This window comes from Ranitomeya imitator, chromosome 4 (assembly GCF_032444005.1).
Source record: "Ranitomeya imitator isolate aRanImi1 chromosome 4, aRanImi1.pri, whole genome shotgun sequence".
Taxonomy (NCBI): Eukaryota; Metazoa; Chordata; class Amphibia; order Anura; family Dendrobatidae; genus Ranitomeya; species Ranitomeya imitator.
The window spans coordinates 164053847-164070795 of NC_091285.1; the positions used below are offsets into that span (position 1 = coordinate 164053847).

At 37.1% G+C, this 16949-nt stretch overlaps 1 protein-coding gene across 3 annotated transcripts in view; it reads right to left on the reverse strand.

Annotated features, from left to right (window-relative positions):
* JAKMIP2 (janus kinase and microtubule interacting protein 2) overlaps nt 1–16949 on the reverse strand; it is a 277234-nt gene that overhangs the window by 73190 nt on the left and 187095 nt on the right. For all 3 annotated transcript variants that reach the window (XM_069764082.1, XM_069764081.1, XM_069764080.1), the window contains 2 exons: nt 1386–1469; nt 1190–1252 (listed from right to left, as the gene is read on the reverse strand). In XM_069764082.1, coding sequence (XP_069620183.1) covers nt 1190–1252; nt 1386–1469 — 147 coding nt within the window. The remainder of the gene's footprint in view (nt 1–1189; nt 1253–1385; nt 1470–16949) is intronic.

Below are 16949 nucleotides of genomic sequence, written 5' to 3' on the forward strand. Positions count from 1 at the left end.
GTTAATGGCGCTAACTACAAGACAATCCTGGAGGAAAACCTTTTAGAGACTACAAAAGACTTGAGACTGGGGTGTAGGTTCATATTCCAGCAGGACAAGGACCCTAAACATAGTGCCAGAGCTACAATGGAATGGTTTTGATCCAAGCATATTCATGTGTTTGAATGGATGAGTCACAATACAGTCCAGACCTAAATCCCATTGAGAACCTGTGACAAGACTTGACAATTTCTGTTCACAGACGCCGCCATCCAATCTCACTGAGCTAGGGCTAGTTTATAAACAAGAATGGGCAAAACATTCACCATCTAGATGTGCAAAGCTGGTAGAGACCTAGCCCAAAAGACTTGCAGCAGTAACTGCAGTGAAAGATGGTCCTACAAAGTATTGACTCAGGGGGGCCGTCTGCAAACACACATCACAATGTTCAGATTTATATTTTCTAAGTATTTAGGAAACCAGGTATTATTCCCTTTACTTTTCACAAATGCTTGCTACAATAAAAACATTTAAGTTTAGGAGTGTAATGTGAAAAGATGTGGAAAGTTCACAGGGTATGAATACTTTTTCAAGGCACAAAATGTTTTATTAAATTATTTTTCTATTTTTCTATTTTATTTTTATAGATTTCCTGAATCGGAGCACACTGAGGAGAAGATGGAGAACAACATTTCTCCATCTTTTCCACTGTGTGAGTCATCTGAGTGTAGTCTGATGATTTCTATGCACCCTCAGACTTAGGCTACGTTCACATTTGCGTTGTGCGGCGCTGCGTCGGCGACGCAACGCACAACGCAAATATGAACGCATGCACAAACGCTGCGTTTTGCAACGCATGCGTCGCTTTTTGCATGGTTTTGGGCGCAGGAAAAACTGCATCATGCAGCGTTCCCTGCGCCCTGACGCATGCGCTGCAGCGACGCATGCGTCGCAAAACGCAATTGCAACGCATGTCCATGCGCCCCCATGTTAAATATAGGGGCGCATGGCGCGTGCGTCGCCGCGGCTGCGCCCGACGCAGCCGGGAGCGGCGCAAATGTGAATGTAGCCTTAAATGGGTGAGTAGCATCCGATTTCAAAGTGAAATTGCAGCATAAAACATTGGCTAGCACTCATTGGATGTATATGGCGGTATAAGCAAACCTATAGTGACATAATCTTACAGAGCAAGTACCAAACACTATATTACCTTTTCTATTAATTCCTGATTTCGTTTTATGAAAAGTTGTTTTTCCTCCACCCAGAGGGAATCCTAAAAATAAAAAGTACTGGCTTTAGATTTATTCTTGCAATTCATTTAGGATACACTTGTATCTTAGTATCCAATTTCGACAATATGTTCATGAAGTACAGAAAAGTCATTTATTTCTATGTCATTCACTAACCTGTCCCCTTTCGGACAATGCCTTCTCGAGATCTTCGATTTTGGCTTTATAGCGCAGGGCCTCTGTTTGCATCTGTTCCTGAATCTGACAAAGGTTATGAAAATTGTGTCAATTTATGTGCAATCATATTAGCCACATGAAGAAAGAGTAGTAAAAGATAATGAGACCGTAAATACTTTAGATATTTTTGAATAAGTGGTTCAATAATAAATGTGGTAAATGTATGTGAAAAAAAAAGTGGAGGCCCTGTGTCTTTTGAAATGTCCGTGGATGGCATGTGTCCATTGAAATGAACTAAAGTGGATGACATGTGTCCATCTTTGCATTTTCCTGTACTAGGAGAGTATTGCAAAGAGTCATGCATCAACCTCAGTAATAACCCTCCTGTATGCAGTAAGCTCCTATGCTTCGCATAATTGTACCTGTAGATAACAGCATGCTATTCAGTTTACCCACAGACACCACCAGGGGGAGCTCACTGCGTTAGGAATCATAAACCTCTATTGAGTCCTATAATAAAAAACAGTATGCACTGAGCTCCCTCTAGTGGTGGCATATGTATTTTTGTAATTCAACGTTGCTTCTCATTAACAGCTTCTATGACAGATTCCAAATACTAGGAATCCTTCTTCAAAAGTGTGCCCCTGACACCGAGACTGAAAGCCAATACGGACGCTACACTTTTTACATGGTGGTAGATGATCTGTACAAGCTAAATTGTGCACAGTTAGGGAACCACAGGTCTACATGTTTTCCCGTGAGTGAGATATACTAGCAAGAGCAAAAACTTGTTTCTGATCCTTATAGATTGCTGCAATGTATTGCCTTGGATTCTGTAGGGAGTTAGAGTTTTCTAAAATTGAATCCAGTCAAGGTAGTCTTTAAAGGGAGTCTGTCAGTAGGATCAGCCCTACTAAGTCGTATAGAGATGAATAAAATAATTCCTTGATGTCTGCGTTCCAGTGTCAGAGACATATACGTTTTCTTATATGCAAATGAGTAGTTCCAGGCTATGGGCCGTACACTGATCTGCATGAGAATCTGCCTCCAGAGCATAGCTTTAAGAAAGGGTAGAGTTACCAGTGTGAGGCATGAAACTAACACAGGACAGCAGAACTGAACTTTGGCTCCTTACAAACATTTGATTTTTGCTGAAGCTCTCACAACTCTGCTGTTTTGTAACAATATTGCAGCACTGGCTGCCTGTAGGCTGGAAGCTGAAGTTCTGAGAGAAACCAGCATATCTCACTTACATCTGCATATAAATCGGGTGAATGCAATGGAAGAAAACATTGCATCGAATTTGCACCAATGTTATTCAATGAGGAAGTGCTCATCTGTGAGTTTTTCCTTAGCTGCAATTGGGCTGAGGAAAAAAATTGCAACATGCTGCATAGGGCAGAGTAGAACAGTGGAGACTCTCCAATGCAAATCAATGGGTGCGAGGAAAAAAAAAATCACACGGCACACAGACCATGCATGCGTTGTCTGATTTTTACGCACACATCTGAAAGGAAGCCTGACATTTCATCAGCCAAGTATGGTAAATTCACTGCCAGAACCATCAGAATAGAATGGAGAGATAGATATGAGATAGATGGATGGATGGATGGATGGATAGATATGAGATAGATAGATAGATAGATAGATAGATATGAGATAGATAGATAGATAGATAGATATGAGATAGATAGATAGATAGATAGATATGAGATAGATAGATAGATAGATAGATAGATAGATAGATAGATATGAGATAGATAGATAGATAGATAGATAGATAGATAGATAAATAGATATGAGATAGATAGATAGATAGATATGAGATAGATAGATAGATAGATAGATAGATAGATAGATAGATAGATAGATAGATAGATAGATAGATATGAGCTAGATAGATAGATAGATAGATATGAGATAGATAGATAGATATGAGATAGATAGATAGATAGATAGATAGATAGATAGATAGATAGATAGATAGATAGATAGATAGATAGATAGATATGAGATAGATAGATAGATATGAGATAGATAGATAGATAGATATGAGATAGATAGATAGATAGATATGAGATAGATAGATAGATATGAGATAGATAGATAGATAGATAGATAGATAGATAGATAGATAGATAGATAGATAGATATGAGCTAGATAGATAGATAGATAGATAGATAGATAGATAGATAGATATGAGATAGATAGATAGATAGATAGATATGAGATAGATAGATAGATATGAGATAGATAGATAGATAGATAGATAGATAGATAGATAGATAGATAGATATATATGAGATAGATAGATATATATGAGATAGATAGATAGATAGATATGAGATAGATAGATAGATAGATAGATAGATAGATAGATATGAGCTAGATAGATAGATAGATAGATATGAGATAGATAGATAGATATGAGATAGATAGATAGATAGATAGATATATATGAGATAGATAGATAGATATGAGATAGATAGATAGATAGATAGATAGATAGATAGATAGATAGATAGATATGAGATAGATAGATACAGTGGGGCAAAAAAGTATTTAGTCAGTCAGCAATAGTGCAAGTTCCACCACTTAAAAAGATGAGAGGCGTCTGTAATTTACATCATAGGTAGACCTCAACTATGGGAGACAAACTGAGAAAAAAAATCCAGAAAATCACATTGTCTGTTTTTTTATCATTTTTTTGCATATTATGGTGGAAAATAAGTATTTGGTCAGAAACAAACAATCAAGATTTCTGGCTCTCACAGACCTGTAACTTCTTCTTTAAGAGTCTCCTCTTTCCTCCACTCATTACCTGTAGTAATGGCACCTGTTTAAACTTGTTATCAGTATAAAAAGACACCTGTGCACACCCTCAAACAGTCTGACTCCAAACTCCACTATGGTGAAGACCAAAGAGCTGTCAAAGGACACCAGAAACAAAATTGTAGCCCTGCACCAGGCTGGGAAGACTGAATCTGCAATAGCCAACCAGCTTGGAGTGAAGAAATCAACAGTGGGAGCAATAATTAGAAAATGGAAGACATACAAGACCACTGATAATCTCCCTCGATCTGGGGCTCCACCCAAAATCCCACCCCGTGGGGTCAGAATGATCACAAGAACGGCGAGCAAAAATCCCAGAACCACGCGGGGGGACCTAGTGAATGAACTGCAGAGAGCTGGGACCAATGTAACAAGGCCTACCATAAGTAACACACTACGCCACCATGGACTCAGATCCTGCAGTGCCAGACGTGTCCCACTGCTTAAGCCAGTACATGTCCGGGCCCGTCTGAAGTTTGCTAGAGAGCATTTGGATGATCCAGAGGAGTTTTGGGAGAATGTCCTATGGTCTGATGAAACCAAACTGGAACTGTTTGGTAGAAACATAACTTGTCGTGTTTGGAGGAAAAAGAATACTGAGTTGCATCCATCAAACACCATACCTACTGTAAAGCATGGTGGTGGAAACATCATGCTTTGGGGCTGTTTCTCTGCAAAGGGGCCAGGACGACTGATCCGGGTACATGAAAGAATGAATGGGGCCATGTATCGTGAGATTTTGAGTGCAAACCTCCTTCCATCAGCAAGGGCATTGAAGATGAAATGTGGCTGGGTCTTTCAACATGACAATGATCCAAAGCACACCGCCAGGGCAACGAAGGAGTGGCTTCGTAAGAAGCATTTCAAGGTCCTGGAGTGGCCTAGCCAGTCTCCAGATCTCAACCCTATAGAAAACCTTTGGAGGGAGTTGAAAGTCCGTGTTGCCAAGCGAAAAGCCAAAAACATCACTGCTCTAGAGGAGATCTGCATGGAGGAATGGGTCAACATACCAACAACAGTGTGTGGCAACCTTGTGAAAACTTACAGAAAACGTTTGACCTCTGTCATTGCCAACAAAGGATATATTACAAAGTATTGAGATGAAATTTTGTTTCTGACCAAATACTTATTTTCCACCATAATATGCAAATAAAATGTTAAAAAAACAGACAATGTGATTTTCTGGATTTTTTTTTCTCAGTTTGTCTCCCATAGTTGAGGTCTACCTATGATGTAAATTACAGACGCATCTCATCTTTTTAAGTGGTGGAACTTGCACTATTGCTGATAGATAGATAGATAGATAGATAGATAGATAGATAGATAGATAGATAGATAGATAGATAGATAGATATGAGATAGATAGATAGATAGATAGATAGATAGATAGATAGATATGAGATAGATAGATAGATAGATAGATAGATAGATAGATAGATATGAGATAGATAGATATGAGATAGATATGAGATAGATAGATAGATAGATAGATAGATAGATAGATAGATAGATAGATAGATAGATATGAGATAGATATATAGATAGATAGATATGAGATAGATATATAGATAGATAGATATGAGATAGATATATAGATAGATAGATATGAGATAGATAGATAGATAGATAGATAGATAGATAGATAGATAGATAGATAGATAGATATGAGATAGATAGATAGATAGATAGATAGATATGAGATAGATATATAGATAGATAGATAGATATGAGATAAATAGATAGATAGATAGATAGATATGAGATAGATAGATAGATATGAGATAGATAGATAGATAGATAGATAGATAGATAGATAGATAGATAGATAGATAGATAGATAGATAGATATGAGATAGATAGATAGATAGATATGAGATAGATAGATAGATAGATATGAGATAGATAGATAGATATGAGATAGATAGATAGATAGATAGATAGATAGATAGATAGATAGATAGATAGATAGATAGATATGAGATAGATAGATAGATAGATAGATAGATAGATAGATAGATAGATAGATATGAGATAAATAGATAGATAGATAGATAGATATGAGATAGATAGATAGATATGAGATAGATAGATAGATAGATAGATAGATAGATAGATAGATAGATAGATAGATAGATAGATATGAGATAGATAGATAGATAGATATGAGCTAGATAGATAGATAGATATGAGATAGATAGATAGATATGAGATAGATAGATAGATATGAGCTAGATAGATAGATAGATATGAGATAGATAGATAGATATGAGATAGATAGATAGATAGATAGATATGAGATAGATAGCTATATAGATAGATAGATAGATAGATAGATAGATAGATAGATATGAGATAGATAGATAGATATGAGATAGATAGATAGATATGAGATAGATAGATAGATATATAGATAGATAGATATGAGATAGATAGATAGATAGATATGCGATAAATAGATAGATAGATACGAGATAGATAGATAGATATGAGATAGATAGATAGATATGAGATAGATAGATAGATAGATATGAGATAGATAGATAGATAGATATGAGATAGATGAGGTGCCCCAAATACTCCGCAGTGAGGGACACTCACTTCAAGAGGCTGTCTGATCTCCTCCCAGATTTCACCTCCAAGGAGGAGGAAGAGAAACTGCCGATAATACTGGGGGAAGAGGAAAGTGCAGTGGCCGTAGCAGCGGAATATGTCAGTGCCTGCCACAGACTAAGAGGAGCCTGATATGTCATGGACTCCCGTACCCCAACACTGGACATATCCCTATCCCCCGACTAAAGAGCCCGATATGTCATGGACTCCTATACCCCACCCTGGAAACATCCCCTATCCTCTAAAAGGAATTTGATATTCCCTGGACCTCTATATGCCCCCCCTCCCCCACCCCCATATTTTTACCATATGCTTTGGCAATGCTAACATGTACTTAGTCCTGCTAATAAAGCTCATTTGAATTTGAATTTGATAGATAGATAGATAGATATGAGATAGATAGATAGATAGATAGATATGAGATAAATAGATAGATAGATAGATATGAGATAGATAGATAGATAGATAGATAGATAGATAGATAGATAGATAGATAGATAGATATGAGATAGATAGATAGATAGATAGATAGATAATGAGATAGATAGATAGATAGATAGATAGATAGATAGATATGAGATAGATAGATAGATATGAGATAGATAGATAGATATGAGATAACATAGTAACATAGTAACATAGTTAGTAAGGCCGAAAAAAGACATTTGTCCATCCAGTTCAGCCTATATTCCATCATAATAAATACCCAGATCTACGTCCTTCTACAGAACCTAATAATTGTATGATACAATATTGTTCTGCTCCAGGAAGACATCCAGGCCTCTCTTGAATAGATAGATAGATATATAGATAGATAGATAGATAGATATGAGATAGATAGATATGAGATAGATAGATATGAGATAGATAGATAGATATGAGATAGATATGAGATAGATAGATAGATAGATAGATAGATAGATAGATAGATAGATATGAGATAGATAGATAGATATGAGATAGATAGATAGATATGAGATAGATAGATAGATAGATAGATAGATAGATAGATAGATAGATAGATAGATAGATAGATATGAGATAGATAGATAGATAGCTCCATCCTCACCTGTCAGTCTGATGTCCACCTCTGTGCCACCTATATACCACCGCCAGAGTCCCCCTACTTCAATCCAGACTGCTTCGAAATCTTACAAAGAGAAGCCGCCCATTATCAGGCCCTGGGCAAAGTTCTCATCTTTGGAGACCTCAATGCAAGAACAGGGAGAGAGAGAGACTTCCTGACCACGGATGGAAACATCTACATACTTGGAGCAGAGAATGACGGCCAAGACCCTGTACACACTGAGAGAAACAGCTATGACAGTACAGTCAACAAAAGTGGCAGAAAGCTCCTGAACGTATGTAAAAGTTTAGGACTTCATATCCTTAATGGACGATGCAAGGGTGACTCCTTAGGAAGGTATACACTAAACTCCCATGTAGGGAGGAGTGTAGTTGATTACGCCATTACAGACATGAACCTGGCAGATGTCAGCGCCTTCATAGTCACCCCACAAACGCACCTGTCAGACCACAGCCAACTTCTTCTGTACATGAAATCTACAGAGAAACCATCCACTCAGAAGCCACAGCAGAGCGGCCTCTTCACCCGGCCTCCATCCTATAAATGGTCCAAAATATCGGCACTAAGATATAAAGAAGCTTCCAGAAGACCTGAAATACAGCGGATGCTCCACCACTTCTACAACCTTGAGTACATGCCAAACCCAGAGGGAGTGAACCAAGCAGCAAAGGACCTCAACAATATATTCTACGCAATGGCCAGACTGTCCGACCTTAAAAAAGTCGACTACAAGAGACCAAAAGAAACACAGGTCAATGGCTGGTTTGACAGAGAATGTAAAGCTGTACGGAAGACCCTGAGAACAGCCTCCAACAAGAAACACAGAGACCCCAACCACCTGGGTCTGAGGGAAGCCTATGACTCCATACAAAAGCAGTACAAATCCATCCTCAGGAGGAAGAAGCAGAGTTACATCTCTACGAAGCTCAATCAACTCCAAGACGCCCTCCAAGACCACTCCTTCTGGGAACTATGGAACCACATGGACACCAAAGACAAGAAAAACAACAACCATATCCAAAATGGCAACCTCTGGCTCCAATACTTCAGAGACCTCTATAAAGACATTCCAAAGGAAGGACTAAGCCAAGAACAGGAAAACATAATGGCGAAACTAAAAGCAATGGAGGAAAAAATCAAAAACTTCCAAAACCCGGTGGATACACCTATAACACTACAGGAAGTAACCGAGAGACTCTCCTCCATAAGAAGTAGAAAAGCCGGTGGCCTAGATGGAATCCTACCAGAAATGCTGAAGTACAGCCCACCAGAAATACAGGCTGCAATGGTTAAACTCTTCAATATTGTACTGAGTGCCGGCTACTTCCCTCGTACCTGGAACCAAGGCCTCATCACACCCATCCACAAGAGTGGGGACAGGTATGACCCAGCCAACTACAGAGGCATATGCGTCAGCAGCAACCTGGGAAAACTGTTCAACAGTATCCTGAACAAGAGGATCCTCACCTTCCTCACCGAGCACAACGTCCTCAACAAGAGCCAAGCAGGGTTCATGCCGAACCACCGCACCACTGACCACATCTATACTCTGCACAGCCTCATTCAGAGACACATCTACAATACAAAGAATGGGAAGATATACGCCTGCTTTGTGGACTTTAAAAAGGCCTTTGATTCAGTGTGGCACCCGGGCTTATTCCTGAAACTGCTGGAGAGTGGAATAGGAGGAAAGACCTACGATGTCATCAAAAGCTCCTACACCGAGAGCAGCTGCAGCGTGAGTGTGAGCGGCAAAAGAACGGCTTTTTTCCAGCAGAGCCGCGGAGTAAGACAAGGCTGCAGCCTAAGCCCAACGCTCTTCAACATCTACATCAACGAGCTGGCTACCGCCCTGGAATCCTCCTCAGCACCAGGACTCACCCTCCACGACGCTCAGGTGAAATTCCTGCTGTATGCAGATGACCTGCTGCTGCTGTCACCAACCGAGAAAGGCCTCCAGGACAACCTGAAAATCCTAGAGAAATTCAGCTCCACCTGGGCCCTACCGGTCAACCTAAAGAAAACCAACACCATGGTGTTCCAGAGGAGAAAGAGAAGATCAGACCAACACCCATCATTTATCCTCAACAACTGCGACCTCACAGGAACGGACAAATATACCTACCTGGGCCTAGAGATTCACCGGTCAGGGAACTTCAAACAAGCCATAGAGACCCTGAAAGACAAGGCCTGCAAAACCTTCTATGCCATCCGAAGGACACTCTACCATCTGAAGCCACCAGTGAGGGTCTGGCTAAAAATCTTCGACTCCATCATCGCCCCAATCCTCCTGTATGGCAGCGAAGTCTGGGGTCCTCACACCTACCCAGACTGGTCAAAGTGGGACTCCAGTCCAACAGAAATATTCCACCTGGAATTCTGCAAGCACCTTCTCCAGGTCCATCGGAGCACCTCCAACAGTGCTTGTCGGGCCGAGCTGGGCAGATTCCCTCTACACCTGACAGTTCTAAAGAGGGCGCTGTCATTCCGGGCTCACCTGCATAGGAGCAATCCAAGCTCCCATCACCATAAAGCCCTGATACATGAAGGTGAAACAGAAAAACCAGAACCCCCGGAACAGCCCAGCCAAACCCAACCGGAGCAGAACACCAATCACAACAACCTGACAAAAGCCGGAATTAGGAAGATGGCAGATGAAGGCCAGGAGAGGTATGTCAGTGACTGGAAGAATGATATCATCAGCTCACAGAAACTGACCATGTACCGGAGCCTACAGAGAGACTACAGACTGGCCCCATATCTGGAGAAACTCCCGGACCCCAGAGACCGCCAGATCCTGAGCCGATATAGACTCAGCGCCCACAGTCTGGCCATCGAATGTGGCCGACACAGGCAGAGCTACAAGCCCAGGGAGGAAAGACTGTGCCAACACTGTGACCAGGAGGCCATAGAGGACGAAACCCACTTCCTGCTACACTGCTCCAAATACTCAGCAGTGAGGGACACTCACTTCAGGAGACTCTCACATCTCTTCCCAGACTTCATTACCATGAAGGAGGAAGAGAAAACATATATCTTGCTGGGAGAAGAAGAGAGAGCGGTGGAGATAGCAGCGCGGTATGTGAGCGAATGCCATAGACTGCGAGAAAGAGAACTATGATGCCATGGACTATAGCCCCCAACCTGGATCTGCCCCATCCACCTCCCCTATGCCATGGACTATAGCCCCCACAATGGACCTGCCCCATCCACCTCCCCTATGCCATGGACTATAGCCCCCAACCTGAACCTGCCCCATCCACCTCCCCTATGCCATGGACTATAGCCCCCAACCTGGATCTGCCCCATCCACCTCCCCTATGCCATGGACTATAGCCCCCAACCTGGATCTGCCCCATCCACCTCCCCCCACAGCTCCTACCCAACATCCCCTCAGTCCCTATCCCTATTGCCTCTATACACTTGCTTTGGCAAAACTGATGTGTATTTGGTCCTGCCAATAAAGCTTCTTTGAATCTTGATAGATAGATATGAGATAGATAGATAGATATGAGATAGATAGATAGATAGATATGAGATAGATAGATAGATAGATAGATAGATAGATAGATATGAGATAGATAGATAGATAGATATGAGAAAGATAGATAGATATGAGATAGATAGATAGATAGATAGATAGATAGATATGAGATAGATAGATAGATATGAGATAGATAGATAGATAGATAGATAGATATGAGATAGATAGATAGATATGAGATAGATAGATAGATATGAGAGAGATAGATAGATAGATAGATAGATAGATATGAGATAGATAGATATGAGATAGATAGATAGATAGCTATATAGAAAGATAGATAGATAGATAGATAGATAGATAGATATGAGATAGATAGATAGATATGAGAAAGATAGATATGAGATAGATAGATAGATAGATATGAGATAGATAGATAGATAGATAGATAGATATGAGATAGATAGATAGATATGAGAAAGATAGATAGATATGAGATAGATAGATAGATACATAGATAGATAGATAGATATGAGATAGATAGATAGATAGATAGATAGATAGATATGAGATAGATAGATAGATATGAGATAGATAGATAGATAGATAGATAGATAGATAGATAGATAGATAGATAGATATGAGATAGATAGATAGATAGATAGATAGATATGAGATAGATAGATAGATAGATATGAGATAGATAGATAGATAGATAGATAGATAGATAGATATGAGATAAATAGATAGATAGATAGATAGATATGAGATAGATAGATATGAGATAGATATGAGATAGATAGATAGATATGAGATAGATAGATAGATAGATAGATAGATAGATATGAGATAGATAGATAGATAGATATGCGATAAATAGATAGATAGATAGATAGATAGATAGATAGATAGATAGATATGAGATAGATAGATAGATAGCTATATAGAAAGATAGATAGATAGATAGATAGATAGATATGAGATAGATAGATATGAGATAGATAGATAGATAGCTATATAGAAAGATAGATAGATAGATAGATAGATAGATAGATATGAGATAGATAGATATGAGATAGATATGAGATAGATAGATAGATAGATAGATAGATATGAGATAGATAGATAGATAGATAGATAGATAGATAGATAGATAGATAGATATGAGATAGATAGATAGATATGCGATAAATAGATAGATAGATAGATATGAGATAGATAGATAGATAGATATGAGATAGATAGATAGATAGATAGATATGAGATAGATAGATAGATAGATAGATAGATAGATAGATAGATAGATAGATAGATAAGAGATAGATAGATAGATAGATAGATAGATAGATATGAGATAGATAGATAGATATGCGATAAATAGATAGATAGATAGATATGAGATAGATAGATAGATAGATATGAGATAGATAGATAGATAGATAGATATGAGATAGATAGATAGATAGATAGATATGAGATAGATAGATAGATAGATAGATAGATAGATAGATAGATAGATAGATAGATAGATAAGAGATAGATAGATAGATAGATAGATAGATAGATAGATAGATAGATATGAGATAGATAGATAGATAGATATGAGATAGATAGATAGATATGAGATAGATAGATAGATATGAGATAGATAGATAGATATGAGATAGATAGATAGATATGAGATAGATAGATAGATAGATAGATAGATAGATAGATATGAGATAGATAGATATGAGATAGATAGATAGATATGAGATAGATAGATAGATAGATAGATATGAGATAGATAGATAGATAGATATGAGATAGATAGATAGATAGATAGATAGATAGATAGATAGATAGATAGATAGATAGATAGATAGATAGATATGAGATAGATAGATAGATAGATATGAGATAGATAGATAGATAGATATGAGATAGATATGAGATAGATAGATAGATAGATATGAGATAGATAGATAGATAGATAGATAGGTAGATAGATATGAGATAGATAGATAGATAGATATGAGATAGATAGATAGATAGATAGATAGATATGAGATAGATAGATAGATAGATATGAGATAGATAGATAGATAGATAGATAGATAGATATGAGATAGATAGATAGATAGATAGATAGATAGATAGATAGATAGATAGATAGATATGAGATAGATAGATAGATAGATATGAGATAGATAGATAGATAGATATGAGATAGATAGATAGATATGCGATAAATAGATAGATAGATAGATATGAGATAGATAGATAGATAGATATGAGATAGATAGATAGATAGATAGATATGAGATAGATATATAGATAGATAGATAGATAGATATGAGATAGATAGATAGATAGATAGATAGATAGATAAGAGATAGATAGATAGATAGATAGATAGATAGATAGATAGATAGATAGATAGATATGAGATAGATAGATAGATAGATAGATATGAGATAGATAGATAGATATGAGATAGATAGATAGATATGAGATAGATAGATAGATATGAGATAGATAGATAGATAGATAGATAGATAGATAGATAGATATGAGATAGATAGATATGAGATAGATAGATAGATATGAGATAGATAGATAGATAGATAGATATGAGATAGATAGATAGATAGATATGAGATAGATAGATAGATAGATAGATAGATAGATAGATAGATAGATAGATAGATAGATATGAGATAGATAGATAGATAGATATGAGATAGATAGATAGATAGATATGAGATAGATAGATAGATAGATATGAGATAGATATGAGATAGATAGATAGATAGATAGATAGATATGAGATAGATAGATAGATAGATAGGTAGATAGATATGAGATAGATAGATAGATAGATATGAGATAGATAGATAGATAGATAGATAGATATGAGATAGATAGATAGATAGATAGATAGATAGATAGATAGATAGATATGAGATAGATAGATAGATAGATAGATAGATAGATATGAGATAGATAGATAGATATGAGCTAGATAGATATATAGATAGATAGATAGATAGATAGATAGATAGATAGATAGATAGATAGATATGAGATAGATAGATAGATAGATATGAGATAGATAGATAGATAGATATGAGATAGATATGAGATAGATAGATAGATAGATAGATAGATAGATAGATATGAGATAGATAGATAGATAGATAGGTAGATAGATATGAGATAGATAGATAGATAGATATGAGATAGATAGATAGATAGATAGATAGATAGATAGATAGATAGATAGATATGAGATAGATAGATAGATAGATATGAGATAGATAGATAGATAGATAGATAGATATGAGATAGATAGATAGATAGATAGATATGAGATAGATAGATAGATAGATAGATAGATAGATAGATAGATATGAGATAGATAGATAGATAGATAGATATGAGATAGATAGATAGATATGAGCTAGATAGATATATAGATAGATAGATAGATAGATAGATAGATATGAGATAGATAGATAGATAGATATGAGATAGATAGATATGAGATAGATAGATAGATAGATATGAGATAGATAGATAGATAGATAGATAGATATGAGATAGATAGATAGATAGATATGAGATAGATAGATAGATAGATAGATAGATAGATAGATATGAGATAGATAGATAGATAGATAGATAGATAGATATGAGATAGATAGATAGATATGAGCTAGATAGATATATAGATAGATAGATAGATAGATAGATATGAGATAGATAGATAGATAGATATGAGATAGATAGATATGAGATAGATAGATAGATAGATATGAGATAGATAGATAGATAGATAGATAGATAGATATGAGATAGATAGATATGAGATAGATAGATAGATAGATAGATAGATAGATAGATAGATAGATAGATATGAGATAGATAGATAGATATGAGATAGATAGATAGATAGATATGAGATAGATAGATATGAGATAGATAGATATGAGATAGATAGATATGAGATAGATAGATATGAGATAGATAGATAGATATGAGATAGATAGATAGATATGAGATAGATAGATAGATAGATAGATATGAGATAGATAGATAGATAGATAGATAGATAGATAGATATGAGATAGATAGATAGATAGATAGATATGAGATAGATAGATAGATAGATAGATATGAGATAGATAGATAGATAGATAGATAGATAGATATGAGATAGATAGATAGATAGATAGATAGATAGATAGATAGATAGATAGATAGATATGAGATAGATAGATAGATATATATGAGATAGATAGATAGATAGATATAAGATAGATAGATAGATAGATATGAGATAGATAGATAGATAGATAGATAGATAGATATGAGATAGATAGATAGATATGAGATAGATAGATAGATAGATATGAGATAGATAGATAGATAGATAGATAGATAGATAGATATGAGATAGATAGATAGATAGATAGATAGATAGATATGAGATAGATAGATAGATATGAGATAGATAGATAGATAGATAGATATGAGATAGATAGATAGATAGATAGATAGATAGATAGATAGATAGATATGAGATAGATAGATAGATAGATAGATATGATATAGATAGATAGATAGATAGATAGATAGATAGATAGATAGATATGAGATATATAGATAGATAGATAGATATGATATAGATAGATAAATAGATAGATAGATATGAGATAGATAGATAGATAGATAGATAGATAGATAGATAGATAGATAGATAGATAGATAGAAATATTCCACCTAGAGTTCTGCAAGCATCTTCTCCAAGTCCATCGGAGCACATCAAATAGCGCCTGCCGAGCAGAGCTGGGCAGATTCCCACTACACATCGCAATAAAGAAGAAGGCGCTGTCATTCAAGGCTCATCTACAAAGTAGCAGTCCCAGCTCCTACCATCACAAAGCCTTCCTACACCAGGAAGCCTCAGGAAGCCTCCCAAGGAAAAGTACCCAAAGCCAGTCTGACCAAGCCATCAACCTCCATGGCCTGACAAAAGGTGAAATCCAGAAAATGGTACACAAAGTCAAAGAGGAATATCTCAGCATCTGGAGGAACGACATAAACAAATCCCAGAAACTGACAATATACCGGAATCTACAGAGGGAGTACAAACTGGCCCCATATCTAGAGAAACTAGAAAACCCCAAAGATCGACAGATCCTGAGCCGGTACAGACTGAGCGCCCACAGCCTACTCATCGAATCCGGGCGGCACCGACAGAACTACAAGCCTCGAGAGAACAGACTCTGCCAGCAGTGCCCCCAGGAGGCCGTGGAGGATGAGGCCCACTTCCTGCTGAGGTGCCCCAAATACTCCGCAGTGAGGGACACTCACTTCAAGAGGCTGTCTGATCTCCTCCCAGATTTCACCTCCAAGGAGGAGGAAGAGAAACTGCCGATAATACTGGGGGAAGAGGAAAGTGCAGTGGCCGTAGCAGCGGAATATGTCAGTGCCTGCCACAGACTAAGAGGAGCCTGATATGTCATGGACTCCCGTACCCCAACACTGGACATATCCCTATCCCCC